A 20,813-nucleotide genomic window follows, 5' to 3' on the forward strand; every position below is an offset into this window, starting at 1 on the left:
AATGTCACATAATGAAATACGGTTTTACTTATCTTGAGTCATTAAAACAAGCTTAAGTCAATTAGACCACCTATATGGAAAATTGCTAAAGACCTAATAAAAAGTTCTAAAATAGTATTAGCAAGTAACAAATTAAATTCTGGTTGTCTGCTTATAAATCATATACACAGTACTAGGGATCAATCTCAGGGCCTCACACATGCTAGGCAAATGTTTTACCACTGAGCGCTACATCCATAGTCCTTTTATAATTTTTATTTTGAGACAAGGTCTTGCTAGATTTCCCAGCCTGGCCTCAAACTCACAACCTTCTTGCCTCAGCCTCTTTTTTTTTTTTTTTTGATTATTCAGACATTTATTTAAAGTAGGATGTCTGAAGACTAAATAATTCTTAAAATTATATTTCAGGCTTAATCAAGTTCATAAAAATATTTTGAGGACAGCTGCATCTACAGATTTCAACTATGTGATTACTTCTTTGCCCATTCTTCTCTTTCTATTCTTTCCCAAATAACCTCTTTGAGATATGGTTCAAGGTAGAATTTATCCTCCTCATATTTTGTCCACGGGTCTTTTGGCAAGACCTGACGCTTCAGGCTGAGGTCCAATGCTCTCTTAATACGAAACATCCTATCATTATAAAGGTTCTCAGGGAGCCTTCTTATGGCTTCTTTTAGATCTTCATCTTCGTACATTGTATCAACAAGCATTAAGGCCAGCTTATTGAATCCTGCAGGATTGTAATACCATTTCTGAATACCATCCAGCCACTGGCCTGATGCTAAAACCGCAGGCCTGCCCGCCATTTTGACCCCAGAGTGAAGGGATTGCCTCAGCCTCTTAACTAATTGGAATTATAGGCCTGTGCATCCAGCTTAAATTATACTTCATATGCGCTCCAGTTCTGCTGCTGTATAGTATAATGTAAAAATATTGACTATAAGCTAAATCTGTAAAGTAAAACAAAATGTCCTTACTCCTTTTAGGAACAATATAGGATTGTATGTGCATAATACATTGGCACACATGTACATACAAATAGAATAGGAAAGCAAATGTGTGGATTTATATGCAGTGCAATCCTGGTGATATTTCAGAACCTGTGTTCTTTGCAACTTTCTTCCCTTGTTTGAATACTTTCACATCCACTGAATTATTCAACATCAATTTGATAATACTTGAAGTAAATTACAAATGTGACCAAAATTAAATTCTACTACCCCATTAAAATATGGACTAATGATCATTGAGCTGCTAAAATTACATTGTTTATAAACAATACCCAAAGACACTGAGATTTATGCTTTCTCATATGGGGGAAAAAACCTGTTAAATTATTAAGGAAAGGAGAATCAGGATCTGTGCTTACCATCAAAATTCAGTTTGTAAGTGTGGAAGGAAATAACTAGGTATAATTTTTTTTTTAAGGCTCCAGAAAGAGGCATCAAAAGATAGAGGGAGGGAAACCTAAAAGAATTTAAAGCTATAAACTCATATCAATCAATTCTGTCATCTGAGACGTTATAAGGGGACTTACTAATACTGAGTTCTCTGGAAATGATGAAATAAGCACTGATGACAGTCTGGGAGTTTGGGCAAAAGGACAGGGCCAAAGGGCTGGCCTTGGGCTATGCACAGCTTACCCCAGGGGTGCCTGCCCAATCCCTGAACCAGAGGATTTCACTGGTTGCTCAGGGTTGGTTGGGCAGAAGTATTCTGGGCTATTGTCCTCACTGGACCTGCCCAGAAGCATTGCAGTTGCTGAGATTTCTCCTTCCCCTGGGAGCTCTGTTGGAAGCACATGAGATTCCATTCTGCGGGGTTATTCCTACCAGAAGCTACCAAAGCCGGACACCTACCAGCTCTAAAGCTCTGTGTCTCAGCTCATCTCTCCCAGGATTCCAATTAATTGAAGCAAAGATTCAACAAGGTGCCTGAGGACTGGAAGGAGAATGCTCCGAGGCCGATCCTTATCTGTGACATCCCTGAGCGGGTTTCCCCAGTGGGAAGCTGACAAACTTCCTGTGGAGGATTTGCTGCTCTTTGAAGTTTCTTGGGAGGTGACCAATAAAGGTTTGTACCATTCCCTGGGTTGCTAAATCATGACTATTTAGGACTTTACAGGTGACGCTAGCAATCATGAATTGCCAGCAATTGAGACCAGTGTTCAAACTGAATCCTATATATTTAGGTTACACTGAACGTTGTCTTTCTCAACAGGCAATGAAAATGTAGACTTGTGGATGTATTTAAGAGGGAGAAAACCTGAAAATATTAGTGATTGCCAGAGAATGTGAGATTAAATTAAAATTTTAAATCCACATTATAACAAAAAAGAAATGAAATTTTTATTTATGGTTTTTGTTTTATGATTTTTCTCTACAAAGACTCATAATTAAGTACTTTATTTTAGGAAGAATTATATGTGATCAGAAGATCAATTTGAAACTTTAATTCTACATTTTATAAGTGATATATGAAATATTTGGTAATGAAGATTAATTTGAAATTAAAGTCTTTAATTTAGAAGCTGCTCAGAAAGCACAATATTGTAATTTTTTTCTTCAATGCTATGTGCATGTAGAAATTATATAATATGAAAAAATCAAATTTGTCAAAATAAAATAATTTTTTATTAAGGTATATCTTCATTTGTGCTGGATTGGAGAAGTCAACCTAAATGAATTTAATTATAAAAACAATCTCTGTGTATTGATATTCTTTGGTTTAGACAAGTCAAGACATCAATAAAGAAAAAGTAATGATTGTGAAGGCTGAGTTTTTCAAGATCATGAAGGACCAGGCTCAGAGACTTAAGGGTAAAAGGCAGTGGCAATCTGTAATTTGGAGGATCCGAAATGATAACATGATGCGATACCTTACTTCTTCCATTTGGCTAACCAGAACTAATATATTCTCAAAATTAGAATTATATTTGGCCTCTGTTCCGGTTTTATGTGACCTGTTCAAGTTCTCCTGTTCGTGCATTTATAAAATTCCTAAAAGCAAAATTAACAGAATTACCCACAGAAGGTCATAGTTTAGTCCTCCTCCCTGTAGTCAGTAAGGAAGAGCAAAGAGGACAGAGAAGTAGCTCTTTCTAGTGTCCTTTTTCTAGTCGCAACTTTTTGTCTGTCCGTTTTTTAAATATTCCCAAAGTTCCTGTGACTCTACTACATTTGAGTCCCAGAAACCAAAAACCTTGACATAAAGATTTTCTCTACAGCGTAAGCAGAGACTCGAGGTCATAGCTTGTCTGTGGGGAGAATCAGGTGCTCGGGGTATCTTTAGCACCACAAATCAACCTTAAGATCTCTGCACAAGTTCCTGCACTATACCGGAGCTCAGTCTCTTTCCTGCCTTTTGTTCCATTTAAAAAACTGTAGTGTAATGGGAACACACTAGTGACAACTGTCATCGCATGAGGCTTAGTCCAGGTGATGGCCTGGGTGATATAAAATGGGCCTAGAATAGGTCATAGAACACAGAAAGTGATCGATGTTTTTTTTTTTTTTAACGTGAAGAAATAAATACACTTATTTCTCAACCTCTGAGCTGCCTTGACACTCATTTTCCACTGTTTCTTCTACCAGGGAAGGCTTTTTTGGTGTGTGTATGTATATGGAGAGAGACATACACTAAAGTTGGCATCTGCAGTATATCTTTATTTTAATATTTTTCACAGTCTGATTTTGTTATTTTTAAATAAATGGAGAACTATTGTGTTTTTCCTTGACACTTTGCTACTGTAGTTTCCTTTTAAAATTTACTTTGCATTTCTATTCCAAGTTCACAGCCATGCTATGAGGCATATTAGAGATCATGAGTTCAGTTCCTCCATTTCTTGGATGAAACGGGTCAGGAAGGCATTAAATAATCATCAAGAAAGTGGCCAAGATAAAACTTGGATTTAGCTCTTTTCCAAATCCAAGTCGTGTTTGCTACCGCATAAGAATTAACTCTAATTTTTTTCCCCATTCCCCTGCCCTCCGTTCAACTCCTCTACCTCTCCCCATTACAAAGACTTTGTTTCCATTTTTTCCCTTTCTGAGATATATTATGTAAAGGTACAAATTCCCAATAATGAGTGTCAGCATATTGTATACCTAAAATGTACCAATAAAATTAATGAAAAAAAAAGAATTAACTCTTAAAACCTCCACTGTCTAAGGAAGTGCTTTAAAGATGGAAAAGGTCTGAGTTGCAATTAAATGTTAGAGATTTACGAAACTTTGACAAACTTAAAGTGTCTGAATATCAGTTTCTTCATCACTAAAACGAATATACAGTAGTCTGTTCTGGTCATCTTACAGTGTTCTGTGACAGACAAAGGAATGTATTCATATCCAAAAGATCTAAACATTTCTTAAAGAGAAAAAAATTCCCTCACTGGTAGGACTTTGCCAGTGAAGAATGGGAATATGTTCAGTATAACAAATGAAGGAGTCACAGTTAAATTACTGGAGGTTAATTCTAGGACCTCAAAACAATCTTTTCCAGTTGTTCATATTAACCTGAAATTTATTGCTTTTTATTCATTCATCCATTTTTAATCAATACCCATGTATTATTCAATACAGATCCATCAAATGTCTATTAAGTGTCAGACACTGGGAGACTGGGGAGACAGTTTACCAAAATAGCATTGATTTCCAGTAGTCCAGAATTTACGGACTCGCAGGAAGATAGACATGGAACCGTCATTATAGTCAAATGTGAAGAGTGTGAGGGAAAGAGAACAAGGTGATCAAAGACTACCCGGCGTGGTGCGGTGGTGCTGGCGGTGGGATTCCTACCTTAGTTTGGGGTTTGGAGCAAACCTCTCTGATGAGAAGACATTTGATCTAACGACCAAAGGTTAAATTGCTGTGTTGCACTGTTCCATGTGAGAGCCGTGGGCCCGAGGTGCCTTGGTATGGATGCCAACATGCAGAAGCCTGTCCCGTTCAGAGATCTAGGGGAAGTTCGGAGAGGGAAAAGGAGAGGAGAATGAGAGAAAGCAGGAGGGACCTGGTGGGGCTCCATCGTGATGCTCCTGATGAATTATTAGCTTCAAGGAGTTTTAACTCCATTCTGTGAACCATGAGTAGGAGGCCATTAAGTTCTAAACAGTGCAAGTGCTCAATGCCTGATGTGGTTTTCAAAAAGCACCATTTCTAGTCAGGGGAAATAGAAAAGTTAGACTGTGACATGGGCTTGGATAAAGAATTTTCCCTACATGTTGGGGGAAAAAATGTTTTTATTCTCTTTGCTCAGGCCTTACAACAATGATTTCAGACTTGACTCATTCATTGAGAATGTGGGAATAGCATCATGTTGAGGATATTTAGGATGATTAACAAGAGTTTAAAAAATTCTGTCTGTCACAAATAGTGAATATTAATCAGGAGATGTAAAGATTTCTGACATGTAGTTCTTAAACAGAGTCTTCCTTTTTAAACTAGACTAGACACAATTTGTTTTACTCCTAAGGTAGCATATTGCTGGACATAATACTTCACCTGCTCCCTCCTAAGCAGGACACCATAGGTCTAGGTCACGTGCTTGAAGGATGTACTGAAGAAGTCAGAAAACTGTAGACAGATGGTGTGGTAGAAATGAATGGTAACTAGAAATCCAGAATTTGCAGGCAGACTTTCGAAAGGAAAGGACTTTAACATAAGTGGAATTCAAAAAGTTTGCAAAGCTTTAGAAATTGTGTCTGATAAATGTGTGCATATGTGTGTGGGAGTCTTTTCTGAGGAGAAGACTTCATGCTTTCATCAGATTTTCAGATGCCTCTATGATTGATGAAGGAACTCCATACTGAGTTGAGTTCCTCATATATCCTTGATAGTAACCACTTATCAGATGTATAGTGTGCAAATATTCATGCTATTGACTGTTTACTTGGCTGGGCAAAAGACTTTAGTTTCATGAAATCCCATTTTACTATTTTTGCTTGTGTTTCCTATGCTTTTGAGGTCTTATCCAAAAAAGTCCTTACCCATTCTCATGTCCTGAAGCATTCCTGCAACGTTTTCTTCTTGTACTTTTACAGTTCTAGGTCTCACATTTAAGTCTTTAACCTTCTTTGGATTGATTTCTGTAACTGGTGTGTGGTGGAGGTTTAGCTTTTGTTTTAGTTACTTTTCTCGTAAAAATACCCAACATCCAAAGTTAAAGGAGGATAAGTTTATTTTGGCTCACAGTTCGTAGAGATTTCAGTTCATAGTTGGCTGGCTCCATGGCAGAATGGCATGGCAGAGGGCATCGCAGAGGAGCAACAGTTCCTGGCAAAGGAAGGGCAGACTGAAGGCAGCAAGCAAACTATAAACAGTGGACCCTCTTTCTGGCCCTTACATTACATCCTTACCCTTGGGTCAGGTAGCACTCATACCCAGGGTGCAGCAGCCTTAATCCTACCTAGAACTATGCCAAACCAATCAGTGGATAAGTGGACTAATTTAGTAATCACACACCTTTGATTCCAGCATCACACACTCTAGATCCAGCCACCTTTGAAAAAGCCTCATCTATGACCACATGAGGCTTTGGGGGGCCATCTAGACACAAACCACAACAGCTTCATTTTTTTGCACATGGATATCAAATGTACCCAACCCCATTTGTTGAAGAAACTATCCTTTCTCCAATGAGTGTTCTTTTTTTTTTTTTTTGGTACTGGAGATCAAACTCAGGACCCTGCGCCTATGAGGTAGGTGGTGGCACCACTGAGCTAAATCCCTGGCCACCAATGAGTGTTCTTAGCACCTTTGTCAAAAGTCAGTCAGCTACAGATGTGCAGGTATATTCTTAGGCTTTCTATTCTGTTCTATTGGTCTGTTTTTAGTTTTATCCCAATGCCACGCTATTCTGATTATTATAGCTTTATAGTATATTTTGAATTCTGGTAATATGTCTATTGCTTGTTCTTTTTGCTCAAGACTGTTTTGGCTATTCAGTGTCTTTTGTGATTCCATATAAACTTTAGCATTGTCTTTGCTGTGTCTGTGATGAGTGCCATGTGACTTTCTGTGGGATTGCATTAAATTTGTAGCTTGCATTGGGTATTGTGAACATTTTAACATTACTGATTCTTCAAATCCGAGAACACAGGATATCCTTCTATTTTGTGCCTGTGTTCTTCGATTTCTTTCATCGATGTTTTATAGTTTGTATTGTAGAGATCTTTCACTTGGTTAAATTTGGTTAAATTTATTACTGTGCATAGTTTTATAGCTATTATAAATAGGATTGATTTCTTTTTCAGATAATTTGCTGCTGGTGCACAGAAATGTTGTTCCTTTTGTGTGTTAATTTTGTACACAATACAGAATTCATTTATTAATTCTAATAGGTTTTTAGCAGGGTTGTTGTGTTTTCTATAAATAAGATCATGTCATCTGCAAACAATGATAATTTGATTTCTTCTTTTCCAATTTGGATGCTATGTTTTTCATTTATCTGATTGCCCTGGCTAGGATTCTCAGTAATGTATTAAATAAAAGTGATGGAAGTAGGCATCCTTGTCTTGCTCAAGATCTTAGAAAGCTTTTAGCTTTTCCTCATTCAGTATAATGTTAACTGTGGATATGCTTATCCACTTCTAGCAAATTATCTGATGTGAACATTATGCAATGTATATATGTAGTAAAGCATCACATGGTACCCAAAATATGCATGATTTTTATGTGTCAATTACAAAAAAAGGAAAAAAAATCATAGCTGTAACACATTCATACACACCCACACACCAAAACCTACTAAAACACTATTTCTTTCAGCTATTGTTTTCTAAATATTTCTTCTTTATAGCGCAATACAAAATGATTCCACCACCACCACCATTCCTACCTCCTCACGAGGCCTTTATCTCTTTATGACGCTACTCCTTGCCTCCCCTTACTGCTTTTAAAATTGTATCCATTTGTTGCTCCATACGTTTACTTGTTTCCTTTTTTTTATATACTGGGGATCGAACTCAGGACCTTGCACTTGTGAGGCAGGCGGCGGCACCACTGAGCTAAATCCCTCGCCCTCCATACATTTACTTGTGCTCTTGCTATCTACAACCTCAGGGCTCTGGAGTCAGACTGTCTGAGCTGGAGCTGCAACTCCCCCATAACTTATGTGATGTTGGAGCCAACACAAAGCCTCTCTGTTCCTCAATTTCCCCATTTGTAAAGTAAAAGTAGTAACATCTACCTATAGTGATGTTATAAAAATCAAAAGAAATGTCAATTGTAAATTACTGACAACAGTGCCTAGTGTTTAATAAACCCTCTGCTAGCACAAGCTTATTATCATTAATTTTTCAGAAATTAGGCATAAAATGAGGACACTGGACAATCTATTATCATACTAGATTTCACTTTGAACATGATCCCATGCTTTTATTTTTAAAGGCCGAGGAGAAAGAGCAATAAAAGGTATTGGTGAGGGTTACTTACATGACGAATGACACAGTAATTGGGGGCTGAGTGTCTTCGCCTGGTGTGGCTATGCAGTGGCTAAGTCAATGATATCCTCAGCCACATCATGTGAAAAACACAATCCATGTGAAAGTTGTGCATTGTGCACACACAACTTCAGGGCAGATACAATCTCCCCCTTTCCTTTCTGTCCAGGTTACCAGGAACCAGCACTCTTGTATAAGACATTTGGAGCTCCATTGTAAGCGTTAGCAGGGTGGCTTTGCTCAGTGTATCACCTCCCTCTGCTGAGATGGCAGTTGTTTTGTTTCTATTTTGTAGTTTTTTATTAGTACATGTTTGCAGTACATAATGTTTACATTCCTCATGAGAAGTTGGTATATGGATATTACATATCTTAATTCCTTTTTTCATCCCCTTTCCCTCCCGCCCATCACTAACTGCTTTGATTTGAACCACAGACCAGCAAAGTGCTGGGAACACAAATATTTGTGGTCCATTGTCACAGCGAGCACGTAATCACTTTTCCAACCTGGAAAAGCCTACCTCAAAGACAAGATCCTCCCTGCATAATGACTATCTCTGCTCCTGCGCCTGTGCATGGAAACGGAAGGGACACAACAGGGCCACACATCTGGAAACAAATGACTTCCCAAGTCTGTAACTCGAGTATTTTAAAAATAGTAAAGATTCCCCCAATTGTGTATATGTAAACACATATTATACTGCTGGGCATTTAGCTCAGTGGTGCCACTGCCTGCCTTGACAATGCAAGGTCCTGAGTTCAATCCCTGGTACCAAAACACCAAAAAAACCCCACCCCAAAACACATATTATAAATATTTTCATGTGCATGGGGAAAGAGAAAAGAAGAGCTATTGATCCTCATTTTAGATGGTGCCCAATCTATACTGTTTTAGGATAGTGATTTTATAGTAAAACTGACACTATTTCTACATGAAAATGTAGGGCTTTAACTACCTCATTGATATATATGTACCATGGTAGCTCATCTTTTCTTGTTTATGACAGGCCTAGTACTTTGTTCTCACACTAAAGACCCCCCCCCCCCGCCTCATGTTGTTTCAGGAAAACGCTGATCGATAAAATACAAAGTACTTGTTTGAAAGTGAAGGTGAAGTCCAAGCTCAGTGGCCTAGGCTATGGTAAAATACTAGTTCAGCATTTTAGAAAACTGCATTTGTTTTCATATTAAAAGTACATGTTGGTGAACCTTTTTTGGTTTATACTCCAGATTTCAAAATGAGAATGACTTCATCTCTGCCATTGTACTTACACTTATACTCTAGCTAGCCATGCTAAGGAAGAAATTTGGGGCAAAGTGTGATAAGTAAACAGAGTAAAAACTGAAGGAAAGTAGAGAACAAATGAATGTAGAGGGGACAGAGAGAGGCTAAGCTGGCGCTGAGCGTATGAGACAGTGGTGAGAGGACCTGTTGCGGGGAAACTTCAGAGCACGACATCTGCGGGGCAAAAATGTATCCATCATCAGGGCTCAACCAATACGCAATAGATTTTTATTTTTTAAATGTCATGATTTTACTGTTGATACACTGGGAGAGCCTACCCATAGCATTTATCAATACACTGTATAGCAGTTTTGGAAGTATCTATATAAAGCTGATAACCTCAGAGAGAAAAAGAGATAGCAGACTAATTATGTTTAACTTTTCATTTTAATAGATACTACTCAAAAGAAGTACAAATGGCCAATAGGTACATGAGAAAATATTCAGCAACTTTGGCCATTAGAGAAATGCAAATCAGAACAACACTAAGATTCCATCTTACTCCAGAAAGAATGGTTATCATCAAGAACTCAAAAAACAACAAATGCTAGTGAGGCTGTGGGGGAAAAGGAACACTTCTACGTTGTTGGTGGGAATCCAAACTCATACAACTACTAGGAAATTAGTATGGAGTTTCCTCAAAAAAACTAAACATATAAACTCCATTTGAGTCAGCTATAGATACTTCTTCTGGGTATCTTCCGGAAAGAGTTAACATCATATTACAGTGATACATATCCACCCATATTTACAGCAGCACAACTCACAATAGCTAAATCTTGGAAGCAGCCTGTATGTCCATGAATAGATGGATGGATAAACAATATGGTGTATCTATACACAATGGAGTACTACTCAGCTATAATGGAGGATAAAGTTGAGTCATTTGTAGGCAAATTGATGCATCTTGAGTTCATAATGCTAATGAAAGAAATCAGATGCACAAGGTTGACTATCACATGGTTTCTCTTATATGAAAAATACAAAATAGAAATAATTTAAGAGCAAAATAAAAGATAGATAATAGGAAACAGGGAGCTAGACTTTGTGGAGATGGAAAGGGTGACTGGAAAGGGGTAGAAGGGAGGGGCAGGGAAGAGGAAGTAAAAATGATCAAATTCCATGTGTATACATACCAATTCCCCACAATAAATGAATTTATTACGTATTGCAAACATAGACTAATACAATTTTTACAAAAAATTTCAGGGGCTAGTGGCATCATTCAGTAGCAGAGGACTTGTCTAGCATGCATGAGGCCCTTGATTTGCAACTGGAAAAAAAAAGAATTTCTCTTCTTTTTCTCCAGCAAATAAAAACGTATTTGTATTCATCCAAGTCTATTTGAACTTGAAACCCATAACCTAATAAACAAGGCTACGCTAAAGACTCTTGTTAACATATACAGTTGCAAATAAGTTTTCAAGAATAAAAATATAAGTAAGGCATTTAATAAATGTGTACTGTCATAGCTCTATAACATATTTTCTTGATAAGATGAAAGAACTGCGTCTACAGAAGAGAACAAATAACCTGAAAATTTTGCATTTTTTGTAGTAGTGGTTTTGAATAAATCTTGTGTATATTTAAATATGTTGCTAATTGGTGCCTCTCACACCTTGAAGATGTCAGTGGTTCATAAATCTTTCCAGAATTGGGGGAAACATATATAGTTGATGTCGACATCAGTTTACAAAGACTTAGAGTCATCGGTGAGTGGTTAAGTGAATCATATCTGTTGTGGTCCAAGCAAGAAGTTGCTACTTTCGAGTTTTGTGTGTCTTATTCATGCGTTCCACACAGCCCTTGTCACCTGCCATTTGCCCTGTGATTGAATGTGTATTTATTATTAGACAGCTTAAGTGACAGTTTAAATTCTTTTTTAGTAGAAACAAAGTCTTTGTTTAAAAATAAAGTTTTAAAGGCAATTAGTTTAAGTACATTCATATAAAAAGTGTTTGCATATAACACTTACATTTTGAAGTTACATTAGCTCTTTTCTTTTATAAATTAGTGAATCCTGATGGTATCACATAATAGAGTCACCATTTTCTGTTTTTGTCTCACTTCTCTTGAAGCAATTTACCAAAAAGTATAGTTTGAGTGGCTCAGGAAAAGTTCACAGATGGCAATTTGACCATCAGTTTTAGCTACCGATAAGATTTATTGTTTAAAGTCTAAGCTACTGAAATAAGAAATGTAAGGTATACATTGCCTATCAAAACCTTGATCCTGGTGAGCTGGAATACCTTTTGAAAAACAGCAGTGAAAAATGAGAAAAGAAACTTTGTTTTCAAATTGCAAGTCATAAAGTTGCTCTTTGAGATTGAGCTGCATAGAGGTTCCAGGATCTTATTGGCTCCAGGACTTCACACAGGAATGTTGCGATTCTTTTCCCTTTCTTTTCTTTTTTCCTTTCTGTGGTGCTGGAGAGTGAACTCAGAGCCTTCGCACTAAGCTACACTTCCAGCCCTCTTCTAATTTTTATTTCGAGACAGAATCTTGCTCAGTTTTTGAATTGCCCAGGTGCAGTTGCTCTCTTCCTGCCTTAGCCTCCTAGAGACCTAAGACTGCAGCTGTGCCCCACAGCACCTGGCTAACACAGGATTTCTCATGTCATCCCCTTGCCCGTAAGTGAATAGCAAACCAATCCCTGGGAGCGCCTGCTACTCTCCCCCTTCACACTCTACTCCCAGTTCAGAGGCTTGGCTTTACCCATTACCTATGCCTGGAAATTTACTTCCCAAGATGTCAATTTATCTCCTAATATCTCTAATTCCTTTACCCTTTCTAGTCACACTTCTACTTGCTCGCTCCAATATTCCTTTTTTCTTGAGGCTGTGTGTGTTGCTTGGGATCAAACCTAGGGCTTGGTGCGTGCTTGGTGAGCATTCTACCTCTGAGCTGCATTCCCGTTCCTGTGAGATCTAATATTTAACACTACTGCTACTGTTTGTCTTTCACTCTAAGTCCTATCTTACTTCCCTTCTAACAGATGAGCTAATAGAGTCATAGACCAGGAGTTAACTAATTCAATCTAAGTTGTTTTTCCAATTTTTCATCATTGTACCACTTTACTAGATACCGCTATACACATGTCTTGTAGCCATCCTCTTATTTTCTCCCAAGGCAATTTTCTAGGTGTAGACATCCTAGATCCAAAAATATATATTTTCTCTGGCTTCATGTTTTAATACTGCTAGCATCAATGGCAGAGGGAGTAAATGAACAATGACTCTAAGAAGGGAGAAGGACCACGTGAGAATGCAAATTTCCACTTGCATCATTGAATTGACATGGAGGTTGGACTGAACATCTTTCCTAGAAATCTATCACCTCTTTCTCCTTATCAAAAAGTACCCTGCTGGGTCCCTTAGAAAGGGAACAACTCTTGCCGGGTGCAGGGTGGCATTGCACACTTGTTATCCCAGCTACTTGTGAGGCTATGGCAAGAGGAATACAAATGTGAGGGCAGCCTAAGCAGCTTAGCAAGACCCTGCCATAAAATGAAATATAAAATAAAATAAAATAAAATAAAGTAGTAAGCTGGGAGTGTAATTCAGGGCTCCCTGTGTTCAATTCCCCATACTGAACAAAAGGAAAGAAAGAAAGAAAGGTAGAAAGAAAAAAGAAAGGAAGGGAAAGGAAAGAAGGGAAGGGAAAGGCAAGAAAGGGACAAGAAGAGAAGAGAAAAGGAAAGAAAAGAAGAGAAAAAAGAAAAATCTGTTCACCTCAGCAGATTTGCTCCTGATTGGCCGCTGTCCCTGGGACATGCAGCCTGCAGATGAGAAGAAAGGTGGTGACCGCCTGGGCTGCTTGTCCTCGCTTTGAGGCTTCTTGTGTCCACCTCTCTGCAGACTTCCTGACAGTGGTCTGCCTGGTGGGGCTGGGGCTGGGAGCCTCTCTCACCTGTGTGCAGCAGGGGCTTTAACAGAGCACAGAACTGATCCAAATAACCACTTCTTAGTGTCCCGTAGTTAACATGTTAACCCTGTTCTTCTTTTCTTTGCTTTGCTTTTCTTTGCTTTTCTTTCTCCCTTTCGTTCCCTTCCATTCCTCCCCTCCCCTTCCTTCCTTCTTTCGTAGTGCGGACATCACATATGCTAAACACACACTCTACTACAGATCTATACTCTCAGCCCAGCACTGCTCTTTCAGAAAGCAAAATAAAACCACATGCTTGGAGGATCTAAATGCTAACTTTAACGAGAGAGAGAGAGAGAGAGAGAGAGAGAGAGAGAGAGAGAGAGAGAGAGAACTAATTTTTATCCCTTTCAGTGGATTATTAGCGCGAATGATAATGGAACCTTTGGTTTTTTTCTTTTTCCTTTTTAACAGTTGGAGGGATCTGTACTGTGATTCAGACAAAGGCCAAGACGACAGCAGATGAGTGGGGTGAAAACTACTTTCTGATAGGCCCACATTTTGAGCACAATATGAAGACTCAGGTGGAACCGTGTGAACCGTTGAACGCAGCTGTCCGACGAGCGATGGACGCCATGAATAAGCACGGCTGCCAGGTAAAGGATACTGAGCTCAGCGACCCGCAGTAAACTCTTAGGTGAACACAGATGGCAACATACAGAATCTCACGAGAGAAGACCACTCACCTACTTAGGGGAGAGGAGCAGGTTTGTGAAAAAGATGACACATTCTGTTTTAACTGGATCGCGTTTGATACCCTTTGTGAAAACCAAAGGTGAACTAACAGAAAGATGGTTTTGGAGCTCAGCAGAAGGTAAAGGGTAGGAAAGTCTTTGAGGAAGACATTTGTATCTGAATTGTAGATGAAGTCAGAGGGGTTGCTAAAATTATTCAGTAGTACTTTACAGCCAAGGAGAAAAGTTTTGAGCCAAACTTTGGAGAATATCAACATGTTACTTGCTTTAAAGGGAGCCAGAAGTTGCTAAATAGAAGCAAATTAGTGATGTAAAATGGAGGATGTCTAAGTCCTAATTCTTTTTCTTGGAGGGGTGTAGTATTAGGGATTGAACTCAGGGCCTTCAAACTGGACTAATTCCCAGCCATTTTTTATTTTTTATTTTGACATAGGACCTCCCCGAGTCACTATGTTGCCCAAGCTGGGCTCAAACTTTCAATCCTCCTGCGTCTGGAGGTAGGGATTATAGCTGTGTGCCACCATGCCTGGCTCTAAATCCTAATTCTTAGAATCTGTGAATATGTTACATTATGTAGCAGAAGGGACTTTATAGATATGATTATGCTATGCATGCTGAGATGGGTGATGATTCTGAATCATCTAAGTGGGACAAATGTAAGCGCAGTGTCCTCATAAGAGGAAATTAATAGAATTAGCATCAGAGAGGAGATGCAACAGTGGAAGCAGAGGCTGGAGAGTTGGACTTTGAAGACGGAGAAGGAACCACAAGGAATGCAGGTGGCCTCTGGGAGCAGGAAAAGTCAAGACAGCAGACTCCTCCCTAGGGACTACAGAGGGAGTTCAGCTCTGTCCATATGTTGACATAACCTTAAAGACCCATTCTGGACTACTGACCTCCATAACTATAAGATAGTAAATTTATGTTTTTGCAAGCCCAAGGTTTCTGCTAATTTGTTATGTCTACAGCAGGAATAATGATGATAAGTCAAAAGAGGAGAGAGTTTCAAGTAGGAAAGAAGGATTTAGTCAACAAAGAACTGAGCGGGATCAACTAGGTATGGCAATGTCTGGGCTCTTTGTAGCATTGTAAAGTACAGTTTTATTATTTGTATGGTTTGATTTGGTCCCAGGAACTGAAATCAGAATCTTTCCACTGAACTGTATCTCCACTCTCTAATTTTTTATTTTGAGACAGTGTCTCACTAAGTGACTAAGTTGCCCGACCTGGGCTCAAACTTGACATCTTCTTGCCTCCACTTCCCAAAATGCTAGGATTACAGGTGTGTGCCTCCATGCCTTGCTATAAGTATAGTTTTATGGAAGAGGGAAACATTAAAGAGGATTGCTAAGGTTAAGAAATGAATCAGTGTTAAGAACAAAGATCCAAAGTAATATTGAAAGGACCATTCTTCCACCCTTTTACTGAAACAGGAAGTAAAGGTTGAATAAAAATAGTTGAGGAAGAATTCAGATGGCCTTACCCATTGTTTTAGATGATCTTTCTGAAGCAATGATTAAAAGCCATATTGGGAGGCAAATATTGATGAAATAAGAGAACTTGTAGACAGTCTCAGTTACTTTTCTTGTTGCTGAGACAAAATACCTGGCACTCAAAGTTAAAGGAGGATAGGTTTATTGTAGCTCACAGCTTGTAGAGGTTTCATTTCATAATTGACTGGCTCCAAGGCAGGTTGGCATGTCAGATGGGCATCACAGAGGATAAACAGTTCATGGTGGGCAGAAGGCAGTGAAGTAGCAAGCAACAAGGGACAAGCTGTGACAACAGCAGACCTCTTTCTGTCCCTTATATTCTATCCAGTATACATGCCCGTAAGACAGGTAGCACTCACACCCAGAGTGAACCTTCCCATTATCCACACCCAGAACTATGCCAAACCAATAAGTGGACTAATTTAGCAATCACACACTCTTAATCCCAGCACCACACACGAAATCCCAGCATCACATACTATAGAGCTAGCCACATCTGAAAAGTCCCACCTATGAATGCATGAGGCTTTGGGAGGACATCTAGACACAAGCCATGATGACTTTTCCAGAAAAGTGTTTAAGGAGTTTGCAAAAGAATTTCTGGACATCTCTATAGTGTAATCAGGACTTCTTAGTAACACAAATACACTTTACTTTCTCATGCAGCAATCAACAGCCTGAATGAAAGTACAGGGAATTGGATAAGTGGGGATCCAATATGATTGCACTTCAGCATTCATGTCACAGGCAAATGGGGCCAGTATTGGAAGGCATTGTGAGACTGATTGAATTAATGATTGAACTGTTAGACTGTAGTGTCTAAAAATGCATAGGAAAGAAAACAAAATCAGAAAAGAGGTGATAATGTAGGAGAAAATGGAGAGTTCCAGGAAGTGGAAGTCTTGAAAAACAAAAGGAAAGAAGAATATACACAGTAGGAGAAACAGTGAGAGAACAGGAATTAAAGAAGTTGTGATCTGGTAACAGAATAAAGTGAAATGTTTCAGAGGAGGAACAGTTCTGCTTTTGACAAGGATAAGAATGTAGCATGAGTTTGGGTGGCTGAAATCAGGTGGACATGAAGTTCTTTGATGTGAATAAGGACAAACAAGTATGGGGTAAGTGTTCAGGATAAAAAAGCCTGAGACATTGCCTAAGACAAGGTCACAAAGAAAGCAGGTAAATAGTAAGAAAAGAAACAGGAGTGTATTTGGATGGCATAAGTTTCAAAAATATTTTATATACAAATAAAGAATATGGCTTTAAATTCTTAGTGAATTTTTAAGAAATAGTAACTTTCATTCTTAGGAATACAGCTTTTGAGGGTGAAAAAATGAGAAATCTCAGGGTGTTTGCATGGGTAGTGGGGTCTTGGGGGTACATGCAAGCTTTAAGGGGCAGAATGTGTGGTGTACAAGGTCCCGTTAAAGTCCCTGAGAGCAACAGGAAAATATTTCATAGTGAATGTTAGGAGAGTGATAGGAGTGTGCATGTTGTTCTGTTTGGATACAAGTAAATGAAATATTAGAAAGGGTTGTTGGAGAAAGAGGAAGATGAGAAGCGCAGTGGTACTGTCTGCTCTCAAGATCCTAAATACAGGAGCTATTTCACAGCAATCAGTTTGGCCAGAGATTCCAAGTGCCTCAAATCTCTCTGTGCTTGCCCAGCTGCTGTCTTTGTTCTCAGCAGCCCTTAAGAAATTAAGAGAAAATCAAGTCATGCTATTACCTTGAGAGGAATGGAACCAAAGCCAGTCCCTTGGAATGTAGCTAAACAGATTGGGACATTAGAAGTATGTTTCAGTTCTTCCTTTTGAATTTCTATTGTAATGATGTTTCCGAGTGGCAGCTGAGAACTGACTGCAAGTCAAGACAAGCTAGCTTGTATTTTCTCTATTTTCAGCACTTCTCTATTGTCTTAGTTCATTGGATCTTATGTGTCATATTAGGCATTCTAGATAGTTATTGCATAAATACATGAATCCATGAATGTCCCAAAGAGAAAACTGAAAATTGAACCTCAAGGGGGAAGAGTGGCATGATAAATGCATCTTAAAATGTAAACTAAATAATGAGGATCACCAAAGGTTGGTCAGGCCTGGGATGGGGTGGATTATCACCATATCTGCCTGAGCTTCATGAGAGGAAATTATCTAATTGGGTTTCCAACCTCTGTGAAATTCAGCCTTGGGTGGGGTCCTTCATGTCAATATATAAGCAATGTGGCCACATTTAGGTTCTGAGAGAGGACTGGATCCACCACAAGAAAGGCTCATAGCTAAGTTCTAAAAAGGATTTGAGGTGGTTTTTGATGTTGTCTATTATGTAATAGGATAATAAATATAAAATAAAAGGCAAAAGAACATGCAAATTACTACAAAATATGAAGACCAAAGAGAAGTTAAAACTTAGATATACAAGTGACTATGTGAATGAAATTGGAAAAAAGTTAAGATAACTAATGCATCAAAATTTGCAGAAGATCAAGAAGGAATCAAGAAGTCAATTTTAAGAATGTAATAGGATTAAGCTTTAAGCTGGTAGATTAAAAATGATAATGTATTTGGGGCAACATTTAACTAAGATCTCTACAGCAACCATATTGAGAAACATTTTGGGTCACATTTATTTTGGAAGCGAAACATTCATTGGCACATTTTAGATATACATAATGATCACATTCATCACAGGGAATTTGTACCTGGACATGATCTATCTCGCTTCTTTTCCCATTCCCCTCCCCTCCCTTCAACCTCTCTTTCTCTCCTTATTTACAAAAACTTTGTTTCCATTTTTTTACTTCTAATTTTTTTCTTATTCCTTCTTCCCCCCTCCCCTTCGCTTGTTCCCCTCCCCATTTGAACATTTTCTTCTCATTTTCCAGTATCTGTTACACACTTTAGCCCTTATTTCCACTTTCGGTTTCTCACATCAGAGAAACAATGCAGGATTTAAACATGTGTGGCGGATTTATCTGACTTCAGAGTATGGTCTCAGGGTGCATCCATTTAGCTAGAAATGTCTCAAGTTTATACTTCTTTATGACAGAGTAGTACTCCATTGTAGTAAAAAAAAAAAAACCACATCTTCTTCATCCATTCATCAGTTGATGGGCATTTGGGCTATTCCAAAGATTTAGCTATTACAAACTGTGGGTCACATCTTTTTAAATATGAGCAGTAAGGTAAATCATACACATCTGCCCTCAGAAAAATCTTTTCTGTCAGAAAACATTATAAGTCCTATTTCATGGAGGAAACGAAGTGACACAGTAAATGTTATATCCAGGTACAGGTTGTCAAAGGTACTGAACATTTTATCTCATGACTCTATCCAAAAGCATGAGCTATAATGTTAGACTCTATGGCCATGAGCTCAAGGCCACAGAAGGGTAAGGAGAGACATAGAAAACAGAGGCTACATGATCTAGATACGTTGCTTTTTAATGACTAAATTTAAAGGAGAGCTGAGATTGTAGAGGAGTGGATGTGAGCCCTCCTCTACCTTCAGGCTCAAACCTGCAAAGTTATCACTATCACTACTTTTTTCTACATAGCTTACTTAATCTGATGTTGAGCCATCAATGAAGTTGATATTCTCTCAGCTCGAACACATTTTCGTGCCCTGATTACTCACTTCTCCCCGTGACAGGTGCGTTTCGGAAGGTGGCTGATAGAAGGGAGTCCCTATGTGGTGCTCTTTGACATTGGCTACTCTGCCTGGAACCTGGACAGATGGAAGGGCGACTTCTGGGAAGCGTGCAGTGTTGGCATCCCTCATCACGACCGGGAAGCCAATGACATGCTCATATTTGGGTCTTTAACTGCCTGGTTCTTAAAAGAGGTACTGTTTACTGTACAGGGGCATAACAAAGGAGTGGATGGTGGTGTTGCCCAGCAACATTAGATTAAGTGCATTTTGAGATCACATCATTATTGATCTTCCTAATACATTTTACAGGAAGTCAAAGAAATGTCCGGCATTCTTCAACTGAATGCTAGCCTTTGGAACAAAGTAATAATAATGTTTTTCATTTTTAGTTTTAATTAATTAATTTATTTATTTATGGTACCGGGGATGGAACTCGGGACCTTGCACTTGCGAGGCAGGCGGAGGAACCACTGAGCTAAATCTCCGGCCCTGTTTTTTAATGTTTATCTCATAAAAGATTTAAATGGGATGCTGTATCTAAATATCCAATTCTGTTACCTGTTGAATAGATAATATACAGTAGATTCAAAAGAAAAAGGTATAGCATATGTCATGCACCAAACACATGAATTCCAGAATCTTGGGAGTAGGAAAAAATATTTAAAATATTCTGTTTTGTTCATACATGCGGGCTTCTGCAACTGAAGTGGCTTCTAGATATTTTCACTATTTGTTAAGAGCAGAAAAGTTCTCAGCAGTTACTTAGGAGTGCTTTGCAGTAGAATATTATGTATCTATAGATATAGATAGATAGATAGATAGATAGATAGATAGATAGATAGAGGTATACATGCAAGACCATGCCTGCCTGTAATCTCAGCACTCAAGCTGAGCCCAGCCTGGGAAATTTACCGACTTAATGAAACTCTCTCAAAATTAAAAATAAAAAAAAAGAGATGGGGATGTGGCTCAGTGTGAAGGCCCTGGGTCCAATTCCCTCTAAATAAAATGAAACGAAGGAAGGAAGGGAGGGAGGGAGGGAGAGAGAGAGAGACCAGTTTTTATTAAATATTAGAATCCTCTGCAAACTTGAAAAAATACAAATTCCTACCCCAAGTCTGGCATACTAAATAGATTATCTGGAGACAGGATCCAGATTGGAGGCTTTAGCCATCTTTCCTGGTGATTTTGGAGAACATTAAGTGTGATAAACACTGTCTTATGTTCACTCTCCAAACTTTCCAGCTGTCTGTTCAGGCTGCTTAAGCTGCAGTGTTTCACTATTCTCTTCAACAATAAAGTGGCCAGCTATCAGGAGGGTGCAGTG

At 38.6% G+C, this 20,813-nt stretch overlaps 1 protein-coding gene and 1 pseudogene across 7 annotated transcripts in view; one reads left to right on the top strand and one right to left on the bottom strand.

Annotated features, from left to right (window-relative positions):
• Positions 1 to 331: 331 nt before the first annotated feature.
• LOC101699436 (cytochrome b-c1 complex subunit 7 pseudogene) lies at positions 332 to 806 on the bottom strand (annotated as a pseudogene).
• An 896-nt stretch (positions 807 to 1,702) lies between these two features.
• Gys2 (glycogen synthase 2) overlaps positions 1,703 to 20,813 on the top strand; it is a 53,415-nt gene continuing 34,304 nt past the window's right edge. For 5 of the 7 annotated variants that reach the window (XM_004845773.3, XM_004845775.3, XM_087214030.1 and 2 more), the window contains exons 1-3: positions 1,752 to 2,073; positions 14,063 to 14,244; positions 19,487 to 19,678. In XM_004845773.3, coding sequence (XP_004845830.1) covers positions 1,953 to 2,073; positions 14,063 to 14,244; positions 19,487 to 19,678 — 495 coding nt within the window. In that variant the 5' untranslated portion in view covers positions 1,752 to 1,952. Of the gene's footprint in view, positions 2,074 to 14,062; positions 14,245 to 19,486; positions 19,679 to 20,813 lie in introns of all 7 variants that reach the window. The other 2 variants (XM_087214028.1, XM_004845774.3) reach the window with 2 other exon arrangements.

The sequence above is a fragment of the Heterocephalus glaber genome, unplaced genomic scaffold (genome assembly GCF_053883595.1).
Source record: "Heterocephalus glaber isolate CG9 unplaced genomic scaffold, H.glaber_assembly_v1.0 deba00001444, whole genome shotgun sequence".
In the NCBI taxonomy this organism is placed as follows: Eukaryota; Metazoa; Chordata; class Mammalia; order Rodentia; family Bathyergidae; genus Heterocephalus; species Heterocephalus glaber.